Genomic DNA, 23,502 nt, shown 5'->3' with positions numbered 1-23,502 from the left:
TACACACACACACACACACACACACACACACACACACACACACACACACACACACACACATAATTACACATACACACACACACACACTTTCAATTAGAAGTCACACTATTAAAGAGACACACTTACCTCAGCCAGTCTCCCACTCACACATACAAGTATTCAATGATCCAACACTCATCCACATACAGGTGTAAATCCACTAATCTGGCATTCACTCACAGAGACATTCACAGATATAGGAACTGATGTATCAATCAAGCAATCCTCACTTTTATAATATTCTCCTATTCACACAGTCAGTAACCTGTTTCATGACGGGATTGGGATATTAGGATAGTAGTTCCAGTAAAAAGCCAGCGCTCAATATAATCACTTGTTCACTTAACTTTAATAAAACAAAAACAATTCCTTCCACAAAGGAACACACAAGAAATAAGTCACTAACACTGGTTAGGTGAAAAAAGCTTTCCGGTTACAGCTTATAGCCTTCATCAGTGCTAACTAAATGTGCTTCCTGAGAACATGCATATATACAAGAAAATACGTGTTGTCACCACCATTTCATTTGTTAATTAAATTGCTCATTTAACCCAGGGGAAAACAAAGTCCCTAACTTGATAATCCACATACGCACTTTGAAATTTAAAAGGGAATATAAACCCTCCTGCTGCATATTATGTTTTTGAATTTTGTCAATAATAGTAAAAGTGAATTTAGCAGTGGAATTTATTATTTTATTTTTATTTTATTTTACATTTGTTAATCGGGAGGGTCCAACTGGACACAGGTCCATTTTCAGCAGAGGCCCGGGGAGAAAAGCTCCGTGTTGTGTTATGTTATTTAAAGTAGTACAAAAATGAAAATTTGCACAGCATATGATGCATCTAGTAGAACGAACAATTAGTAGAAAATGAAAACGTTTTTTTTTTTTTATACATTCTCATTCACAATGCATTTATACATTACCATTTGTAGAGACATATATATATATATATATATATATATATATATATATATATATATATATATATATGCTCACATCCACACATCAAGAATATCGGTATTGAAGTAAGACCAAGATGAGAATATGAAGAGCTCTGATAAGGTTTATACATTTCTCAGATACAGATTATAGCCTTTATCAGGTACAGATTTTAATAGTGTAGTGTACATGTGTTAGTATGTTTTATCCTATTGTACTGATGCTGAGTTTGGATGAATAAGCTAGGATATTAGCAGGGCTATGTAAGGAAAATGTTAGAGAGTAGCAGAATCCTTGCAACTGTGCATAGTTATTGTTTACCCTGGGGAGTAGCAAGAGCAGAGCCAACTGTTTGAATAATGTGATTTCAGGAGGTGTTTGAATTGGGTACTATAAGTAGTGGTAGTTGTATGGCTTGGGAGTGAGTTCCAGTTTTGGGCTATTGTGCAGGCAAAGAGAGATTTTCCTGCTTCATTTTTATGTCTAATTACATGAATGAGGTTTTGGCTGCTTGATCTTAGGGCTCTAGTGTTGGTGTGTTGCTGAATTAGCTGCTGGAGTGCAGGGGTTTTCTCAGGGTAGTAGTAGAGTTTATGTGCTACTGTGGCTTGTTGAAGGCATAGTAGCTGAGGAAGCCCCAGCCACTTGAGTTGCATTAGGGAATGACAATGATGGGACCTATTTGTGGAGTCTGTAGCAAACTTGGCAATCTTGTTGTAACACGATTCCATTTTGAGAAGTTCAGTAGAGTGGAGATTAGTTAGGATAGGGGAGGCATAAAGAAGGATGGAAAGGAGGTGGGTTCTTGCAATAGTGGCTTTCGTCTGTTTAGTCATGAACTTTTTGTTTCTATAGAGGAGTCCTAATTTTCTGTTCACCTTTTTGATGGTTTGTGCTATGTGTATATCAAATTTCAGGTGATTATTATTCTCTACTACTAGTAGTTCTGTGTGGTTGGTTGGTGTGATTTGAATATTATTTTTGGAGTTTATGATGAGGCTATAGTTTAAGTTAGATGGTCTGCCAGGGGTAAATAGGATTAGTTTTGTTTTCTTGGGATTGAGAAGTAGTTGTATGTTAGAAAACCAGGTTTCAGCTAGAGTAAAGTTATTTTGGATAAGGGTATGTAGTTCCATTATGCTGGGGGCAGCACATATTATGGTGGTGTCATCAGCATATTGTACTACTGAGGCAGTGAGCAGGGAAGAGGAGATGTCATTAGTGAAAAGAGAGAACAACAGGTGGCCAAGGATTGATCCTTGAGGGACTGTTATGGATACTGGTAAGAGGGGGGACAGCTTTTCTTGCCAGAGGACTGCTTGTTGTCATTCTGATAGGTAACTGTTGAACCATAGTATAGTGGAGGAGCATATGTTTAGACTAGATAGAGCATTGAGGAGCATATTGTGATTAACCATGTCAAAGGCTTTTGATAAGTCCAGGAAAATGAATGATACAAAAAGATCTTTGTTTCTGTAATGGTTGACTGTATTGGTGTAAGATAGAAGAGCGTTGGTCGTACTATGGGAGGGTCTAAAGCCATGTTGGGAATTAGATAGCAATTTGTTTTGTTGGAAATACTGCATTAGTTGCAAGTGAACAACTCTTTCTAAAATATTTGATAAGGGTGATAGTATGGCTATAGGGCGATAGTTGGTCAGCTCTAAGGAGTTGCCTCCTTTGTGCAGAGGAACAATGTGGGATGTTTTCCAGAGGGTATGTACTTTGTGTTCTGAAATTGACCTATTTATGAGAATTGACACTGGATATGATGTGGCTTCTGCTGATATTTGAAGGAAATCTGCAGGAAGTTTATCGGCTGCTAGTGTGGTTGGTTTTAGCTTCTTACGGAGGTTTGAAATCATTTAGGAATGTTTTAAACTATGCTTATATAAGGCATTGGTACCTCTGCTACACTTGATATCACTTAAATGCTCCGATATTCTTAATTTAAATGGACTTCTGAGCCCTGAATATTCAAACCCACATTATGAACATGTATTTAAACAACTCAAGGATAGCTGTGGGGGAGTACAGGAAGAAACACTGAAGGCAAATTAGATAAGCCAAGGCCAGATTTTACAGTTGAGTAATCTTGTCGGAAATGTTGGTGTGATGTGTATAAAACAACCAAGGTTGTTGCAGCAGCAGGGTCACCTATAAGAAGACTCTCTTGGCTGAGGATGAGACGCTTATGTCCTTAATGTTCCTTCAGATAAGAAGTTGTTCTGTTGATCCCCATCTTACTATGTGTTTAAAAATATTGTATGTCAAAAGGAAAACAGTAGAGTTAATCAAACATGTTTTAGCCTCCTATTCCAAGATATAAAAATAAAATTAGAACACATTTCAGCATTCACAAATATAACAAAAATTACCTGTCTGACCAAGGACTAACTACCAGAGGCAGTGAAGGGGTAAACAGTCAAAAGGTGAAAAGGCTGCGCAGAAAAGAAACTGGCAAGAAAACAATAGAAACAGATCTGTGGGTCTGCAACAGGGCGAGGAAGCAGGTGTTAGAGCAGCGGCCTCCATCTGCAGCTCCCACAAGTGTCAACTTGGCCATCTATCCCCCCCACCTACCCCTATCCATCATTGTCCTAGGGCAGGCAGTCAGCTGGCTTCCTTCTACTTGAATGATGTGTATACATATATATATATATATATATATATATATATATATATATATATGTATATATATATATATATATATATATATATATATATATATATATATATATATATATGTGTGTGTGTGTGTGTGTCTGTGTGTGTGTGTGTGTGTGTGTGTGTGTGTGTGTGCATGTACGTATCTATACATATGGTTTCCCTGCATTTTGTTGAATGTATGTTTGGTCGACAAATGATACGGGTGATGTAAAATATGTATGGACAGTCGAACATCCAAAATGTCGACAGTGTGTTCTATCAGATCAGATGAGTGGGGTGTACAGAAGTGAGACTGTTTGTGCATGTGTTTGAGTGTTAGGGTTAAAGTTAGGGTTGGGGATAAGTTAGAGGATAGATTTTGTATGTTTGTGTATTTTAGGATTAGGGTTGGGTAAGGGAATAAGTGTAGTGCTGGTCATGTATTTTTGTACACACGTGGGTGTCTTAGACTGTCTTGTATAGTGGCAGTGTTATGGGAAGATTTCTTTTAAGGTAAGGGGTAGAGTTAGGGATGAGGGATGGGGCAGGGTTGGGTTAGCATTCATTACTAAAGTGGTGCAGGGTAGCGTCTGTGCAGATGTTCACAAATGAAAAGCGGTCCTTTTGGCAGCAAGGTTCTGGAACCATCTATTTGTGCCAGCGTTATTGAACTAAATGTTTTTATTCCCCCAAATTGCTTGCAAAATGTTTTTCATTATTGATTGGACTTTCATTAATGCGCATGTCAAGAGGAAGAATCGAACTGCTAAATTTAAGTGTAATTGTATTTATTCCTGCATGGAGTGTACACTATGAAGCTTACATTGTTACAGTTGTGTTAAATGTAGTTTTAAAGTGCTGAATTAGATTTCCAGTCCTTAACATGAAACATTCACTGTGTAGGTGCTTGGTGTTGATGTTGTACTGTCTGCTGTGAACTTCAGTTGGTTTATCATTTCTTACAGCTGACAAACTTCTGAATGTTCTGAAAAAAATCAAACCATAGTTGCATTTCTGAAAAGACAAAAAAATAATTCTTTCAACATACTGCCCCCTCCCAAATGAAGATCAATATTTTATTAGGTCAGTAAGCTAAAAGATACATGTCATGCAAAGCAGTGACTCTGCTTTTGTATCATATTCCACAGAGCCTGTGCCTCCGGAGACTGTATTGCTGACATAGGGGAAAGAACTTCCCATAGTATCCAGAGGCAGTTCTGAATGTAAAGAAGAACAAAAGAGAAACTTCAGAAAGATATGTTAATTTTTTATAAAACTCTGAGCCACTGTGGTGTGGCTGGATGTATGCTTGTGTTTATAATGTCAGAAGATATGCAACTGGTTTTGACTGCTAATTATTCTTCTGTAGTAACATATGGCTAAGGCTCATTCCCACATCACATGAGGGTTATATCCCACCTTTGCTGAATATGTTGATGCATAGGACAGTCTAAGTAAAAAGAAACAGTAAGCAGACAATACTTTCTTGGTATTAGTAAATGAAAGGGATTGTCATTTTTTCCCAGTGGACATTAAAATGAATGCTTGAAATTTTATCTTATAGTCTTGAGTTTCCATTTTTAATAACTTGCAGTTTTAATTTAGACAGTATGTTAAAAGCAACACAGTTAAAAATTAAGTGGTAGTGAAATTTATGATCACATAAATGTTAAAGTTTAGAAATATAGCTCTTAGGGTGTAACTTTTAGTTTTCTCTGCTTTTCCAGCTAAACTCCTGATTTTGGTTGAAACGTTTCCACTGTTCTTCCAAAAATGAGGGCTTTCATGAAAAAACCTGTGCATTATACAATAGCAGTACTGATGAGTACCTTAGTTGTAGACTATCTTTACTTCAGAAAATACTATAGCAACTTTCTAAGGCAGAAGTATCAGTATTTAAAATGCCTACCAACTTTGGGGTCTTTTCTTGATTATTTGTCATTTTAGTGCATATTCAAGAGTTACGAATATTAGAGTTATGTTTAGTGGTTTACAGATATTTGTTGTTTTTAATGTATATTTCCAATATTAAAAAAAAAACGGTGGTGTCATGGTGTAAACGTAAGTGAACAAAAACAGAACTATGACTGAGAAAAGTCAGAAACTCAAATTATGTTGGAAATATACAGTAATGACATCAATGTGGCCCATGCAGCAAACTGGTGCCAGTTAGGCAGTTAGTTTTGATGGAACACTTTCATTATTTTGATAATCATACCTTGATAGTCTTACTCATGCTATAGCATATTTATGTGCTTTTTGGAAAGAGTAATATTTAGTCTAATTAAACAAGGGAAATGTTGTAACTATGTTTTTTGTTCATCTGAGCATGGAACAGATAAGGGAGTAGAAGAAAGGCAAACTTAAAAGTGCTGGTTGACTTTAGATCTCATATACTCTTATGTTTTTATTTCTTAAAAACAAAACTATTCACACGTAGTCTTTTTCAGACAGGGGACTACAGTGCCCTTCATACACATAATAGATAGATGTTCATCGTGTTATCCTGCTGCAGTCATCACACTTGGGTTATCCTGCCGTCAGGCAGTCCCGCAGTTGGCCTGAATTCCAAAGTCTTGGTCCGGCGTCAGTTGCTGTCGCTTCTTCCCTGACGTCAGTGCTCCAGGGGTATATAAGAGGCATCCAACGCCATTTTCTTCAGTCTTTCTTGCCGCGAGGTGCCCGAAGCAGAAGCAGTTCGCAAGTGCTGGTCGGCCGACACCTGTTATTTTCGATTCGAATTTCAGTCCGAAGTCTTCAATAAAGCTAAGTACCCCGTTGGGGAACCTTTTCTTGCCTCAGTCCGATGTCAGAAAAAGTTAACAATTGCATTTCTTGTGGGAAGCAAATACCTCATAAGGATTTCCATTCCTATTGTATTCCTTGCCTAGGCCCAGACCACGACGTCACAGGTTGTCGGTTTTGTGCTAGGTTTAATAAATGAACTATCAAATGCCGTTTTGACTTTGCACGACATTACTTTGGTAGGAAATTTAATTATATCATGCCGTCGGAGCAGCCGACGACCGGCATACATAAAAAACGCAAGGATAAGGACAGGCAGCCTAGGAACAAGCCAGACTCCGAGGCCTCTGCTGGGCCTGTCACCAGTTCTCCAGTTTTCAGTGAGGCGCTTACGCAGCCCCTGACGACTGCAGAACTGGAACCCCAGACAGCTGTGGATTCTCAAGCGGAGTCTACTAGGCCAACGCAGCCATCTTCTGACAACAGAGCAGAAATAGACCCCGGTGCAGTGGAAACACCTTCGGTTGCAGAAGGTGTCTTCAGACAAACTACACTCACCATTAAATCTTATGCTAAGCTTAAAACACCTTTAAAACCTAAGAAGACTGTACATCAGTCTACAGTTCAAGGCCCCATGCCTAAGAAACAGATGCTTAAGATGGCTGAAGATTTGATTACCCTAATCAGGGGTTCCCATCCCCCTCCTGATAAAAGACCAAGACAAGAGGAGGATTATGCTTCGTCTGACCAGGTTTCAATTTCCTCAGATTCTTCTGAGGAACAAGATTACACTTTTCCACCTTATGAAGACTCTGATGCTGAAGACTCTATTCCCTCAGCATCTCCCCCTGAAGACTACTTCTTTGGGGAAACTTTACATACCATGAGGGAACATTTCCACTGGGAAGGCCAGGACTACTCTGATTCTAAGAAAAGGCTCCGAGAGTTCCTTTTACTACCCCAGCACAGACCTCTTGCTATCCATCCAGTTTTAGATATTGTGGATGATGTTTACTTGGAGTCTAGTTTAAATCCAGACTCTCTACCTCCTGCTCCAGCCAAACCAGACAGATACTACAGAGTACCTGACTCACACAAATTCCTTTATAAAAGCCCTGTGGCTGACCCAGAAACAATTTCCCAGGGTCCTAAGGGAGCTAAAGCTTCTATGGCTAAAAATCCTGTGCCCTCTGAAAGGGATTCCAGAGCCCTAGATAGATGGGGAAAGAAAATATACACCTCAGCAACTCTGGCTATGAGAGCATTAAATTGTCAGTTTCACATGCTGAAATATCAGCAATTCCTAATGTCTCAATTAAAACAAAAAATGAGCACACATACTGAACAGTCTGAATTCAAGAAAATGCAGGATCTGTTGCATGCAGCTGAACAGGTGGGCAAACATACTTTACAATGCGGATTTGATTCGTTGGAAGCTTCGTGTAGAGCAGCTGTTACTGGCTCTGTCATACGTAGACATGCTTGGTTAAAAGAACAAACCCTTCCTGATCATGTTAAAGCAAAATTATTGGATGCACCTTTACAGCAGGATGTATTATTTGGTGTCAAAGCAGAAGAGGTTTTAAAGAAAATGGAGGATAAGGCAAAGTCTATGCAGACAGTCAAGGATTTTTTGCAGGTACCACCCACTCATTTCAGCAGAAATTGGCCAACAAAAAACTGGTCCTTTCCAGCTTCTGACAAATCACAGAGGGGCAAATACAGACGCCCAAGGGACAGAGGTCAGTCACAAGGCCCTTACAAACCTCGCCAATGGGGTACTGCTACCAATAAAGGAGGAGAAGACAGGCCTCAAGCTAGCAGAAGACAAACACAATGACTCAATCCTCAAACTACCAAGCAAATCTTTCCTGGCAGCTCCCTTGGGAGGAAAATTAGCATTTTTTGCAGACAACTGGCACATCATCACAAAAGACAGATGGGTCCTAAACATTGTCTCTCGAGGATACAGATTCCACTTTCATACCTTACCAAGGATAAAAGGAATGCCAAACCTGCCACCAAATCAATGGGCAGAGGCACAAAAACAAATTACAGCTCTCATGGACATGAGAGCCATTCAACAGGTACCTACACAGGAGCAAGGACAGGGCTTTTACTCAAAACTCTTTCTAGTCCCAAGATAGGACAAAGCATGGAGACCCATTCTGGATCTTTCAATTCTGAACACCTATCTGCAAGTACCAAAATTCAATATGCTAACACTACAGCAGCTTCTTCCCATGCTGGGCAAGAATGCTTGGCTAGTCACTTTGGACCTCAAGGAGGCATACCTACATGTCCCTATCAGACAAAATTTCAGAAGATACCTCCGCTTCATTGCAAGCTCAACGCATTATCAATTCTCTGCACTGCCCTTTGGCTTATCTACTGTGCCGAGGGTCTTCACAAAATGCCTGGCACCAGTAATTGCATACTGCAGACAAAGAGGAATTCAAATATACCCATACCTGGACAACTGCCTTATTCAAGCAGAAAGCAAGGACATTCTTTTAAAGCATCTGGCATTTGTCAAACACCTTCTAAGTTGCCTAGGGTACACAGTAAACGAAAATAAATCAAAACTAGTGCCCTCACAAAACATAATATTCCTGGGTGCCAGCTTGAATACAATGGCCCAGATGGCTTATCTCATGCCAGACAAGCAACAACAGCTGACTCAATATTTCAAAATAATGGTAACAAAGACCCAACTCCCTGCAAGAAACATTCTTCAGGCCTTGGGATTCATGGCATCTTGCATACTACTAATACCATTTGCAAAACTGCATATGAGGAAATTACAATGGTACCTGAAAAGCGTATGGACTCAGCACAGCCACAGCTTGGAAACAATGATACCACTCATTCCCTGCCTTCAACAGGAGTTTCTATGGTGGGCACAGGCATGTCACCTCAACAAGGGTCAGCCTTTCACCTTACCCACAGCCAGGCAAACTATGACAACAGATGCATCAGACTATGCCTGGGGAGCACACATGGCAGGACAGTGCATTCAGGGCAAATGGACTACAGATCAGAGGCATCTGCATATCAATCAAAAAGAAATACTAGCAGTACAGAATGCCCTAACAGCTTTCAAGGACCTCTTACACCCAGGAGAACTAATAGTAAAGACGGACAATACCACAGTAATGTGGTACATAAACAAGCAAGGGGGCACACATTCCTACCCTCTATGCAGGCAAGCAATGACCTTGTGGAACACTGCACTGTCTTGCCAGGTTCAATTACAAGCACAATTCCTGCCAGGAAAGAAAAACACATTGGCAGACGACCTAAGCAGAAACATCATGGATCCACACGAGTGGAAAGTAGATCCACAAGCATTTGCAATGATAGCTCAAAAATGGGGATGCCCAGACATAGATCTGTTTGCAAGCCCCCAAAACTACCAACTTCAAAAATTTTGCACAAGGACATTCCATCCACAAGCTTGGAAAGTGGACGCTCTCTCATTCAGTTGGAAAACATTAACAGTGTATGCCTTTCCTCCACTGCCTCTTCTAGCAAAGGTACTGCTGAAAGTCAGAGAGGCCACAAATGATACTCATTGCACCAGACTGGCCACGCCAGCATTGGTATCCAATTCTAAGGAACATGGCCCACTGCCCACCATGGATTTTACCACAAATTCCTCACCTGCTCACCCAGTGAGACAATCAGATTCTACACAGCCAGCTCAAGACTTTAAGCCTGGCTGCATGACAAATTACCTAAACAACCAGCCAACACCTCTATCCAAAGCTGTTATGAATGTCATTCTGGAGGCCATGAGACCCAGCACCAGGGAAACCTATTCAGACAAATGGAAAAGATTTTGCACCTGGAACCAGGCTAAAGGCCAAAATCCCCTTGATCCAAACATTCCTCAGATTCTACAATATTTAACTGAGATGTTGCACAAAGGACTTTCCTTTTCATCTATTAAGATCCACGCCTCAGCAATTTCAGCTCATTACAACACGGATCCTCCTTTATTCTCACATCCACTCCTAAGACAGTACCTCAGAGGGGCTAAGAACATAAGACCGCCCAGGAGACCACCAACACCTACTTGGGATCTCAACTTTGTTCTGGAAAAGCTTACACTGCCGCCCTTTGAACCTGCTTTTTCAGCTGATTTATAATTTCTTTCATGGAAAACTGCCCTGCTACTAGCAATAACCTCAGCTAGAAGAGTCTCAGAGCTACAGGCACTAATGGCAGTGGAGCCTTTCCTCATTTTTCACCAAGACAGAGTCTCTCTACGAACTAACCCTTCCTTTATGCCAAAGGTGGTATCCAGTGTGGCCCTAAACCAAACCATTCATTTGCCCACCTTTTTCCCAAATCCCCAGAACAAAGGAGAAAGACTCCTGCACTCTTTGGACATTCACAGGCAATTACGTTACTGCTTGGATAAAACTAAGGCTTTCAGAAAAACTGACCAGCTCTTTGTAGCCTATGCTACAGGATCACAAGGAAACGCTATCTCAAAACAGACTATTTCTAAATGGATAGGGCATTGCATACGTTTCTGCTACACACATCATGGGAAACCAGTACCTGCTAACATTAGGTCCCACTCCACCAGGATAACAGATACATCAGCAGCCTTTCTCAGAGGAGTGCCAACCAAGGATATTCTGGAAGCTGCAACTTGGAGTTCAGTGCACACCTTCACCAAACACCATCACTTACCTCTATATTCTAAGACTAGAGCTGGTTTTGCCACTGCAGTTTTGCAAGGCCTACTAGCTTCTTCTAACCCTGTTTAACTCCAACTCCCATCCTTAGCTTTGGGATTCAACCCAAGTGTGATGACTGCAGCAGGGTAACACGATGAACATAGTACAGTTTGTACCTACCTTAAATGTAGATGTTCGAGTGTTCACCCTGCTGCAGTCCAGGTTACCCTCCCTCCCCTCTGAACTAGCTGAACTTATCTATACCACTCTATCCTATTCAACCTCTGTGGTGTATTTGCTTGTGCCTAAAGGTATTGTTTTATGTTTCTCTAAATATATATATATATATATATATATATATATATATATATTTTTTTTTTTTTTTTTGCCTACCTATTGGCGGCACCTGACATCTGGGGCAAGAAAAACTGAAGAAAATGGCATCGGATACCTCTTATATACCCCTGGCGCACTGACGTCAGGGAAGAAGCGACAGCAACTGACGCCGGACCAAGACTTTGGAATTCAGGCCGACTGTGGGACTGCCTGACAGCAGGATAACCCAAGTTTGATGACTGCAGCAGGGTGAACACTCGAACATCTACATTTATGGTAGGTACAAAACTGTACTTTAATGGTGTCACATGATTTTGTAACTTGAAAAGAATGTATCAAGTAGTTCATTCCTCTGAACTGTAGATAGTATTGGTTGATATGAATGCCACAGATCAATCTTGTGATACCAATCTTAATATCAGAATCCTTCCAGGAAAATGTCAGGATGGTTTCAGAATGTCTTTGACTTTTTATTATTTGAGGGATTTTGGTACTAGAATCCAGGTAGAGGTGGATGCAAGATCTGTGACTTATGTTGGCATGCTCACTGAGAAGAAGGCTTGTGGTAGCCACCTTCCCTGTGGTGACCTGGCTGTCCAGGATAGTGCTATATGCTGGACCCCCTAAAAAAGGTTACAGATGAGAAGGATGTAGGTGAGTGTACCAAAGCCAATATAGTCATCTTTGTGGGGGCAAGTCAAGGAGTAGGCATGCTTCCATGTTAGCGGCATAGGTGGTCCCTCAGCACTGAAGAGAAATCCCACATCACCAACAGGTGGGAGGGGGTTAGGCCGCACAATAAAATGCCCTAATTGATATCAGGGTAATGGTTGCATAATATGCTCTTGCCTCATGGGGAACAAATGGTGTGGGAATGTCTCTTATGCTATGTGGAGCAAGCAGACCTTATAGGTAGTGGTGAGATGATGGTTGGCAGACAACAGAATGGCAAAAAGAAATTAAAAAATACACTGTCTGAGGTTCATAGATAACGGATACATACACAGCAGTAAAAGAAATTAAAAAATACACTGTGTGAGGTTCATAGATAACGGATACATACACAGCAGTAAAAGAAATTAAAAAATACACTGTGTGAGGTTCATAGATAACGGATACATACACAGCAGTAAAAGAAATTAAAAAATACACTGTGTGAGGTTCATAGATAACGGATACATACACAGCAGTAAAAGAAATTAAAAAATACACCGTCTGAGGTTCATAGGTAACGGATACATACACAGCAGTAATACTGGAGGAGTTCACTGTGCAGGGTGGATCTCAGCTAAAAGGGCACGTGCCATCACTGACCCAGATTTGGTCTGACCCTGCTCATGGCAACTACATACACAATAATCGCATCTGTATGAATCCCAGCCATGCTCCATTTTTATTAAACTATAGAAACTGTATGGTTATTCTATATTTTTGGTAAGCTATTTATGCCTAACAGAAGTGTGTAGCACACTGGAATAGCAAGTCAAGTATACAAAACACATTTGTTATAAAAAAAAAACAGAACACAATTACCTTATAATTTTATACACAAGTACAGTTGATATCGAAATCCTAGACAAACCTAGCTTACAATGTTATACAGTACACATGTTATAGTGGGTTCATGGTGATTGCTCCTAAGATACATTACATAACGTTCAATGAGGAGAATGACGCACAAATTAAAATTTACCCAGCAGGTGGATGACAGACTGTGGGTAAAACTTTAAGTACCGAAAATCAGGTTGGAATAAGTGAAATGTAGACAACAAGCAACTACCTAACTAGCCAGTATTTGCCCACCTAATTACCTGATCCACCTGTATTTGGTTACATTATGTGAAGTTTTCAAACTACTTCATTGCAGTAATATAATTCCTGCTATTGTCAATGCAATCTACCATTATGTATAAAGGAAACACTATGAGTTTTGCCCTGCAAGAGAACTGTTGATTCGCTATCTGTTTGTAGAATATATATCAAATATTTACAGTTGGAAGTTACTAGAATGTCGTAAAAACTGAGCACTAGTTCATGGTAGGAATTGAAAAAGAAGTCTAATCACTGGGTGATGAGATTAGAGTATCGATTAAGATGTTTATCCTTTGTCTGTAAAGCAGTGCATTTGCAACTTCCCAAGTGACTTATCCATTCTATCTCTCCATTTCCTTCTTGTTATGTGCCTGTGGAAGATCTCTCAACCTCTTAGCACAATAATTATGGGCAAAGGCAAAAATTAAGTAGGTGCAAAGGCCAAGAATCAGGGACAGGTTTTAGGTATTGCTCTTATAAATAGGGAGTGTTGTTAGAATAACAGTTTTTGCATGGGTGTGTATGTTCTGAAGGATATGAAGTTTGAAACTCAAATGTGTGTCATTATTTACTGACTTCAATCCCCAATGATTTTGTCAAAAAGATGTAAGTTGTATGGGGGTAGGGGAATATGAGGCAAAAATCTGGAGCCTCCGGACATTTGAGAGGTATGTGAATGACTGCATGGACTACTGTAATATGGATAATGCAGTCTGTTGTAACAACAGTTTTGGACATGTAGCTGATTTGTCCAGAATGTTGGCCAGCCTCATTTGGGTGACCTGTGCTTTTCTGCCATTCTTCACAGATGATGATTTTACAATGGCTAGGTATCAAGGTCTTTGCTTTTAGGACATTTTGTTATCAGGAGTCATTATGTCATGTGTTAAATTGTTTCCTTATCAGCCTTATTCTCTTTTTAGTGTGACATTTTTCCTGGACTGTTTGATGTGTGCTATTTCTATAGATGTCTATGTACGACTAATCAAATTCTTCCTATTAAAAACTCTGGAGTTATACTTGTTGTTTATGCCTCTTCATTTGGAGTTTATTCAATCCTAATGGCATTATGTCATTAACTGGAAACTACTTGCTGGATATTGTCAGTGCTTCAATTTATACTGTGGCCTGAAAGCTAAACAGTCATTTTCATACTAATCATGGACTTCTTCACACAATGTAAAACATTTCATGATTTTTGCAGCACATTAAAACCTTTCTTGTTTATATTTACTTTTTTTGCCAGTTTGTATGTTGATATCCTGAAATTTGCTGCTATGGGTATTTCCAGAATTAATTTCCACTAAACTTATTTTTAAAACTTTGTTACTTTATGAATGCAAATTTCAGCATGTTCCAGTGGCTTTTTGTTGGCTTATTATCCATTTTTAAGAATAACGTTGACCTTGCTTGCTTAATAGAGACCTGGTTGGATGATAACTTTGGTCCTCATTTTGTCACAGCTATGACCTCTGGGTTCTCTATTATTCGTTGCCTTAGATGGGACAAGATCAGAGGGAGGCAGTAAAATGTTTTTAGTTCTTCTTGCAGTTGACCAGCATAGTCAGCAGGGATGCCAACACATCTGGGTATTCACAGGTGCAGGAGCAAATCAGGTATATTGCTTGAATGCCATTCTCCTGGCAACTTGTGGACATTCTTTCAAGAGTTCATTGCCTTCCTCATTGGTTCTGTATCAGTAACCTTAGTTGGTAGGTTTGGGTGAATTCAATATTCAGGAAGATGAGAAAAGAGTGATTTTGGGTAAAGAATTCCTTTATAATGTGATAAGATTCCAGTTGGATGAGGAGTTTACCTTTTATACCCATCAATTAGAGCATACAATGGACTTGGTGTTCAACATTATGACCCCTAGCATAATGTAAGAGCTAGTTTCTTAGTTTAACCACTACCTTGTTCAATTTTCAGAGTACATCCCCCTGATCTTCAGCTGGTAGACTACAGGAATTTGTGGTCTGTAAACACTGAGCTGTTTGGTCCAATACTCCACCAGTTGGGTGTTCATTCCAGTGCATCAGCTCCAGGTGGACTTTCTAAGGATTATAACAGGACCATAGCTTCCTTTCTAACTGACACATTTTTGGCTTAACTGGTTTGAATAGTGACAAGGACTTATAAATGCTGACTGTAGAATGTGGACATTACACCAAAAGCATGATGCAGAAACTGCTCTCTTTCTACCCAATGACTACACCTCTTGCAACTTTATGAACTCTAGCAAGTATGTATAGATCAAGTCTGATTACAGCCTACATGAAACTACTGCAAATACATTGTGTGTTGACATGAAATATATTGTTTGGCAAATTATTCCTTTCACTTTCTCATCCAGACATCATAAGTGTGCAGACTGCAGAGGCAAAATGTGACTATTTCTTGTGGTGTTGGAGGCAGTCAGGAGGCAGTCGATAGATTAAAGTGACTGACTCCTGATATAGCTGGATCAAAGCTAAATGTGTGAATGTGTTTATCATGGGGTGGCTGCAGTATATGAATGTCTGATGGCAATGAGTTGGAATACATTACTGTGACCAGTTTCTGTCACTTGTTCATAATATAAGAATCAGACATCTCAGGTGTGCACAGTTAAAACAAGTTGTTTGGTGGAGACACGTGCAATCTATGGTTAAAGGGACTGATGTATGCTGCCATTTGATCACAGTTAAGCAGTGATTGATTTGACAACCTGGCTAGTGTGTGTGTGTCTGTATACAAGTTGAAGTACGTCACTCTTTTTGTAACTGATCTTAGTCAGATATTTTGGGCGTGCACAGTCAGTAAAGTAGTTATAACAGGTGAGTCATTCTGTGGATGAAAGTCATTTACTCCCCCTGTTGAAGTATTCATCAAAGGTCCAGACATAAGAGGTGCATCAAAAGGTATCAAAGCTGCTCTAAAATGCACCAAAAACCCCCATGGCTTCTGGACCTTAGTGGCTTCCATACCCCTATTATATTATTTTCTCCACCAAAGTGCTCATATCTCCAGAAAATCCAACAGCTTCCCCACTTTGCCTCTCTTACTATTATTGCTATCGGTGTCTATCACAATCACTTTATGTGGGGTTTATTGAAAATGTTGCCCCCAGGGAAAGTTGCCTGCAGATGCCCATGGAGACTCTGTATAGTATCTCATTTAAGTGATATGACAGAGTGGTCATACTGATAAAATCAAGCTGATTGTCCGACAATAAATGTTTAGTATGCTTATAAATAATAACTCATGAAAATGGTAGTTCTTTAACATACATGTGAAGTGTCTTAAAACTAATTTGGTATAAGATGGAAATATGCAGTTTGAAAAATGACAACAATATTGGGCAAGTTAATTGCTCCTCTACCCAGTTAAAGTGAAAACGGTGCAGCCATATTTGTAGCGAATGTTCTTAGTAGCCAGCAGCCCTGTGCATTGGCAGTAAGTGTACTGCAATTGTTTCCTTCCACAGTTGGTTCTCATGTGTAGCAGCAAGTGAGCTAGCATACACATACAATATCACTTTACTGTGTGTGCGTGTGTGTGTGTGTGCGTGTGTGTGTGTGTGTGTGTGTGTGTGTGTGTGTGTGTGTGTGTGTGTGTGTGTGTGTGTGTGTGTGTGTGTGTGTGTGTGTGTGTGTGTGTGTGTGTGTGTGTGTGTGGACATGTACACCTGTGTATGTTAGCTGTGTCTGTGTCATGTCTTAGTGATATAAAGTAGCTTGTAACCCTAAGAAGGAAGTTTGTTGTATACTCAAAATGTCATCACTGAAAACAAAGTACATGATATACAGAAACTTTTAACCTTAAGAAGGAAGCTTGCTGTGTTCTAAAATCTCATCACTAAAAAGAAAATAAACTAGATGTTGAGATCTCCAGTAAAAAATGGTGTATTGCTTCTCCTTCTCTGTAAACAAATAATTAATAGGAAACCAATAGGCATCTTGTAGTACTTATTTAGAGAAGGTAAAGTATCGGAAAAAGAATAATAAGAAATCTGTGTGCAACAAATTCTCTGTTTTATTTATAGGTTCATAGGTTCATAGGTAGGTACTAGGCTATCGGCCCAAGGGCCTACATAAGCCTAGTCACCAAGGTTCCCTGGCTTATGCCACCCAAGAAAGTTATTTTCCTGTGCCACTGTCGAGCAGAGACACAGAAGTGATCCCCAGGGTGTATTTCCTATTTCCCATCCACTCATCAAGATTTTTCTTGAAGAGTGCTAATGAAGAACTTTGCTTGACATAGATGGGTAGCCTGTTCCAGAGTATGGGAAGTCTCTGGGACTGGAATCTATCCCTCCAGCATGTCCTGTTTATTCTGGTGACAAGGTTTAGGTCCCTAGACCATGTAGCTCGGAAGGATTTGGATTTCTTTACGTGTAGCATGTCCAACAGCTCTGGGTTTGACATAGCTTTATGTTAGGCAGAGATCACCTCAGAGTAGGTGATATGCTGCAGAGTAAAACTGGAGTTTTTTGAGGCAGTCAGTGTAGGGCATTTGTTTGAGGCCAGTAATCCTCTTTGTGAGGTACTTCTGTGGCCTTTCCAGCTGCTGCAGATGTCCTGTGAGGTACATTCCAAAAGGGGCATTGTACTCTATAATGGGTCTAATGAGTGTCAAGTAGAGGGGAACAATGACCTCTTTTTTCCTGGATGAGAACCCTTTAGGAATTTAGGAACCTTAATAGTGAGTTAATCAGTTGGATTTGAAGCTGTATTTGTTCAGAGCAGGGAATTGGTGTGTTTGTTCTGGTGATGGGTGGCTACTTTAAAAATGGTACACCTAGCAGCAGCAGGAAGGACCAAAACTGTGACTGTGGTACCACCAAAGAAAATCTGGGTAGAAATTTTCTGGAGTTTATAAAACTATTTAAAAACTTTGGTGATGCAAAATTTTGTTGATGGGCTCTTACCTTTCTTGTGTTATCTCCATTTCTAAAAGAGTCAAGAAAGTGACTAGTTAATATTACAAAGACAAGTAGCACACTTTCCCTGTCATGCACTGGTCTGAATGCATCCATAAACACATAAGAAGAAAAAGTAAAAAGTCATGGACATTCAGAAGCCATATAGCTGAAACACGATGTCCTTAAGGGGTCATTTGCATATATCCCATGGACCTTTATTACAGGAGGTTTACGGTATCACACAGTGAAAACTCTAGCTTGGCTAGGGTTCTCTTGTAGTTTCTATTATTTTGAACTAGAAGTTGCAACATATGAAAGCTTAGACCAATCCTGTTTTGATGGTTTGTCATTAAGAACTAATTAGCCTGTTTAACTAATTTCTCAGAGCCTGTTCATACCAATAGCTTTAAATCTTGATTTTCGTAGGGCAATTTTGACATGCTGATAAAAAGTAATTATTTATTTTGCTTACAGCTGGCCCGCACATAGGACGATACTGTGGTTCAAACATACCAAGAACTATTAGAGCAATCACAGGCATTCTTTCTATAGTGCTTCAGACTGACAATGCCATAGCAAGAGAAGGATTTTTGGCAAACTTCAGTGTTACTCAAAGTCAGCCACCAGGTCAGTACTTTTCACATGTCTTGTGTAGTGTCAGAATCCATGGTTATGTTTTTAAGTGCATTTTAGATTTCTTATGTTGTGTCAGAATCCTCAGTTTTGTTCTTAAGTATATTTCAGATTTTGTGAATTGTGTTAGTCCTCCGTTTTCTTTTTTAAAGATTTTCTTAAGAACATTGGATAAATGTTTAAAGTTTCTGTTTCATAAAATTCAGCCTGACCACTGGTCATTCTCCTCTGGCAGTGTACATATTCTGTCCACTTCTGCATACATTTTGTCTAAGTATGCTGTTGTTGTCCAGTCATCCAAAAACATGTTGATTGATGGGTTAGTCTAAATTCTCCATATGTTCTGCTTTTATTTTTGTCTTTGTGGACTGAGATGTGACCGAGAAAGAGTCCAACAAGGACTATTTCACTTAACTTTTTAAGAAAGGAGTTAAATTAACAGTATTTTTTTTTTTAAATGATGGAATTCAAGTTTTGATAATGCTGCATTTGGAAAGCAGGCTTGGCTAATGTCTAGTGAATCAGATATTGTGCTGCAGTTTAGGCTACAACTGTCACTTTACCTACTCAATGGCATTATGCCAAGACTGTTTAGCATCCATAGTTGTATAGAACCTAGCGGCCAAATGGGATTTATTTTAAAAAGCAAAATTAATTGCAAAATGATGCACTTGTCATGCATAGCAAGTCAAAGCTGAGTGACAGAATGCTGGCTTCATTAAAATACTTAGTGAGGCCAGCAAAGTTAACATTCTGGTCTGTGTCAAGGTTCACTGATTCGTCCAACACAAAGCAAAGTCAACAATTTCCATTGTTAGAATCATGTAGGACAATTTAAGTTTAAATAGGAAATGTTTCCTTTCCTGTGTAGGTATAATTTTCACCCAGCTTTAAAGTATTGTGCTCACTAAGTAATTTTTTGTGCAACTGTACAAAACAGTGAATAAACAATGACAAACTATAAGGCAATATTTCAGAAGTACAGTTTATAGTAATAAAAATATTTATAAAATATGGAACACTGTGGTGGAACTTTAGCAGTAAAAACGTGTTATGTCATATCTGTAAAAAATGAAATTGTCAGGAAGCTGTTTTGAGGATTAAGTTAAGTGCATTATACTGACTACCTACAACATTATTGCAGACTTTGAATGCTTGGAACCTCTTGGCATGCAGTCTGGAACAATACTATCAGATCATATCACTGCTTCCACGGAGTATAACGCCATGTGGTCTTCAGACAGGGCTCGTCTGAATTATCCTGAGAATGGGTGGACTCCAGGTGACGATTCATCCAAGGAGTGGATTCAGGTAAAGCACATACACAGTTCGCTGGTTTGTATAACACACGTAATGTAAGCCAAAAGACAGTAAAACATGCTTCCATTACAAGATATTTCCCTTCATCCACAGTAATTGTCACACAGGAGTCAGACTGGGATTGCCGGTATTGCTCTGATTCAAAATTAGTGCTATAAAATGATATATATTGTACAGCATATTACAGTCAAAAACTTTGTAAGGTGCATTACTAGTACATATTTTATACAGCAAAGCTGGTGAAGTGGTGTAAAGTTACTCGTGGGGAGGGAGGATATTCGACATAACAAAATAATTCCAGCGTATGCCTTTCCATTTATCATACAATGATATAAGCTGTATAATACATGACCCTTATGTTGGTAAGATGTATGCTGCTCTGATTTGTGATTGTTGCATGTCTAATGATATGGTGTACTATACAGAGACTGGCAGGCCGTTGTCACAGGCATGGCTAATGATACTGTACACTTTACAGAGACTGGCAGGGCGGTCTCACAGGCATGGCTAATGATACTGTACACTTTACAGAGACTGGCAGGATGGTGTCACAGGCATGGCTAATGATACTGTACACTTTACAGAGACTGGCTGGATGGTGTCACAGGCATGGCTAATGATACTGTACACTTTACAGAGACTGGCAGGCCGTTGTCACAGGCATGGCTAATGATACTGTACACTTTACAGAGACTGGCAGGACAGTGTCACAGGCATGGCTAATGATACTGTACACTTTACAGAGACTGGCAGGACAGTGTCACAGGCATGGCTAATGATACTGTACACTTTACAGAGACTGGTAGGCCATTGTCACAGGCATGGCTAATGATACTGTACACTTTACAGAGACTGGCAGGACGGTGTCACAGGCATGGCTGGCAAATTATACTGTACACTTTACAGAGACTGGCAGGACGGTGTCACAGGCATGGCTAATGATACTGTACACTTTACAGAGACTGGCAAGCCATTGTCACAGGCATGGCTAATGATACTGTACAATTTACAGAGACTGGCAGGACGGCGTCACAGGCATGGCTAATAATACTGTACACATTACAGAGACTGGCAAGCCATTGTCACAGGCATGGCTAATGATACTGTGCACTTTACAGAGACTGGCAGGCCATTGTCACAGGCATGGCTAATGATACTGTACACTTTACAGAGACTGGCAGGCCATTGTCACAGGCATGGCTAATGATACTGTACACTTTACAGAGACTGGCAGGCCATTGTCACAGGCATGGCTAATGATACTGTACACTTTACAGAGACTGGCTGGACGGTGTCACAGGCATGGCTAATGATACTGTACACTTTACAGAGACTGGCAGGACGGTGTCACAGGCATGGCTAAATGATACTGTACACTTTACAGAGACTGGCAGGCCATTGTCACAGGCATGGCTAATGATACTGTACACTTTACGGAGACTGGCAGGCCATTGTCACAGGCATGGCTAATGATACTGTACACTTTACAGAGACTGGCTGGATGGTGTCACAGGCATGGTTAATGATACTGTACACTTTACAGAGACTGGCAGGATGGTGTCACAGGCATGGCTAATGATACTGTACACTTTACAGAGACTGACAGGCCATTGTCACAGGCATGGCTAATGATGCTGTACACTTTACAGAAACTGGCTGGCCATTGTCACAGACAAGGCTAATGATAGTGTACACTTTACAGAGACTGGCAGGCCATTGTCACAGGCATGGCTAATGATACTCTACACTTTACAGAGACTGGCAGGCCATTGTCACAGGCATGGCTAATGATACTGTACACTTTACAGAGATTGGCTGCACGGTGTCACCAGGCATGGCTAATGATACTGTACACTTTACAAAGACTGGCAGGATGGTGTCACAGACATGGCTAATGATATTGTACACTTTACAGAGACTGGCAGGCCATTGCCACAGGCATGGCTAATGATACTGTACACTTTACAGAGACTGCCTGGATGGTGTCACAGGCATGGCTAATGATACTGTACATTTTGCAGAGACTGGCAGGACAGTGTCAAAGACATGGCTAATGATGCTGTACCCTTTACAGAGACTGTCAGGCCATTGTCACAGGCATGGCTAATGATACTGTACACTTTACAGAGACAGGCAGGACGGTGTCACAGGCATGGCTGGCAAATGATACTGTACACTTTACAGAGACTGGCAGGCCATTGTCACAGGCATGGCTAATGATAATGTACACTTTACAGGGACTGGCAGGCCATTGTCACAGGCATGGCTAATAATACTATGCACTTTACAGAGACTGGCAGGACGGTGTCACAGGCATGGCTAATGATACTGTACACTTTACAGGGACTGGCAGGACGGTGTCACAGGCATGGCTAATGATACTGTACACTTTACAAGGACTAGCAGGCCATTGTCACAGGCATGGCTAATGATACTGTACACTTTACAGAGACTGGCAGGCCATTGTCACAGGCATGACTAATGATACTGTACCCTTTACAGAGACTGGCAGGCCATTGTCACAGGCATGGTTAATGATACTCTACACTTTACAGAGACTGCCTGGACTGTGTCACAGGCATGGCTAATGATACTTTACTCTTTACAGAGAATGGCTGGATGCTGTCACAGGCATGGCTAATGATACTGTACATTTTGCAGAGACTGGCAGGACGGTATCACAGGCATGGCTAATAATACTGTACACATTACTGAGACTGGCTGCATGGTGTCACAGGCATGGCTAATGATACTGTACACTTTACAGAGACTGGCAGGCCATTGTCATAGGCATGTCTAATGATACTGTACACTTTACAGAGACTGGCAGGCCATTGTCATAGGCATGGCTAATGATACTGTACCCTTTACAGAGACTGGCAGGACGGTGTCACAGGCATGGCTAAATGATACTGTACCCTTTACAGAGACTGGCAGGATGGTGTCACAGGCATGGCTAATGATACTGTACACTTTACAGAGACTGGCTGGATGGTGTCACAGGCATGGCTAATGATACTGTACACTTTACAGAGACTGGCTGGATGGTGTCACAGGCATGGCTAATGATACTGCATACTTTACAGAGACTGGCAGGCCATTGTCACAGGCATGGCTAATGATACTGTACACTTTACAGAGACTGGCAGGGCGGTCTCACAGGCATGGCTAATGATACTGTACACTTTACAGAGACTGGCAGGATGGTGTCACAGGCATGGCTAATGATACTGTACACTTTACAGAGACTGGCTGGATGGTGTCACAGGCATGGCTAATGATACTGTACACTTTACAGAGACTGGCAGGGCGGTCTCACAGGCATGGCTAATGATACTGTACACTTTACAGAGACTGGCTGGATGGTGTCACAGGCATGGCTAATGATACTGTACACTTTATAGAGACTGGCAGGACGGTGTCACAGAACA

The 23,502-nt window shown here is 40.4% G+C and overlaps 1 protein-coding gene across 1 annotated transcript in view; it reads left to right on the top strand.

Moving 5' to 3' along the window:
* The window catches only part of NRP1 (neuropilin 1), a 500,773-nt gene that overhangs the window by 205,980 nt on the left and 271,291 nt on the right, over positions 1–23,502 (top strand). The window contains exons 5-6 of the mRNA XM_044066709.1: positions 18,593–18,745; positions 19,896–20,062. Coding sequence (XP_043922644.1) covers positions 18,593–18,745; positions 19,896–20,062 — 320 coding nt within the window. The remainder of the gene's footprint in view (positions 1–18,592; positions 18,746–19,895; positions 20,063–23,502) is intronic.

The sequence above is a fragment of the Protopterus annectens genome, chromosome 3.part1 (assembly GCF_019279795.1).
Source record: "Protopterus annectens isolate FY-2018-M chromosome 3.part1, PAN1.0, whole genome shotgun sequence".
Classification (NCBI taxonomy): Eukaryota; Metazoa; Chordata; order Ceratodontiformes; family Protopteridae; genus Protopterus; species Protopterus annectens.
The sequence above is the reverse complement of the archived record's forward strand: the minus strand, read 5'-3'. Positions and strand labels throughout refer to the sequence as shown.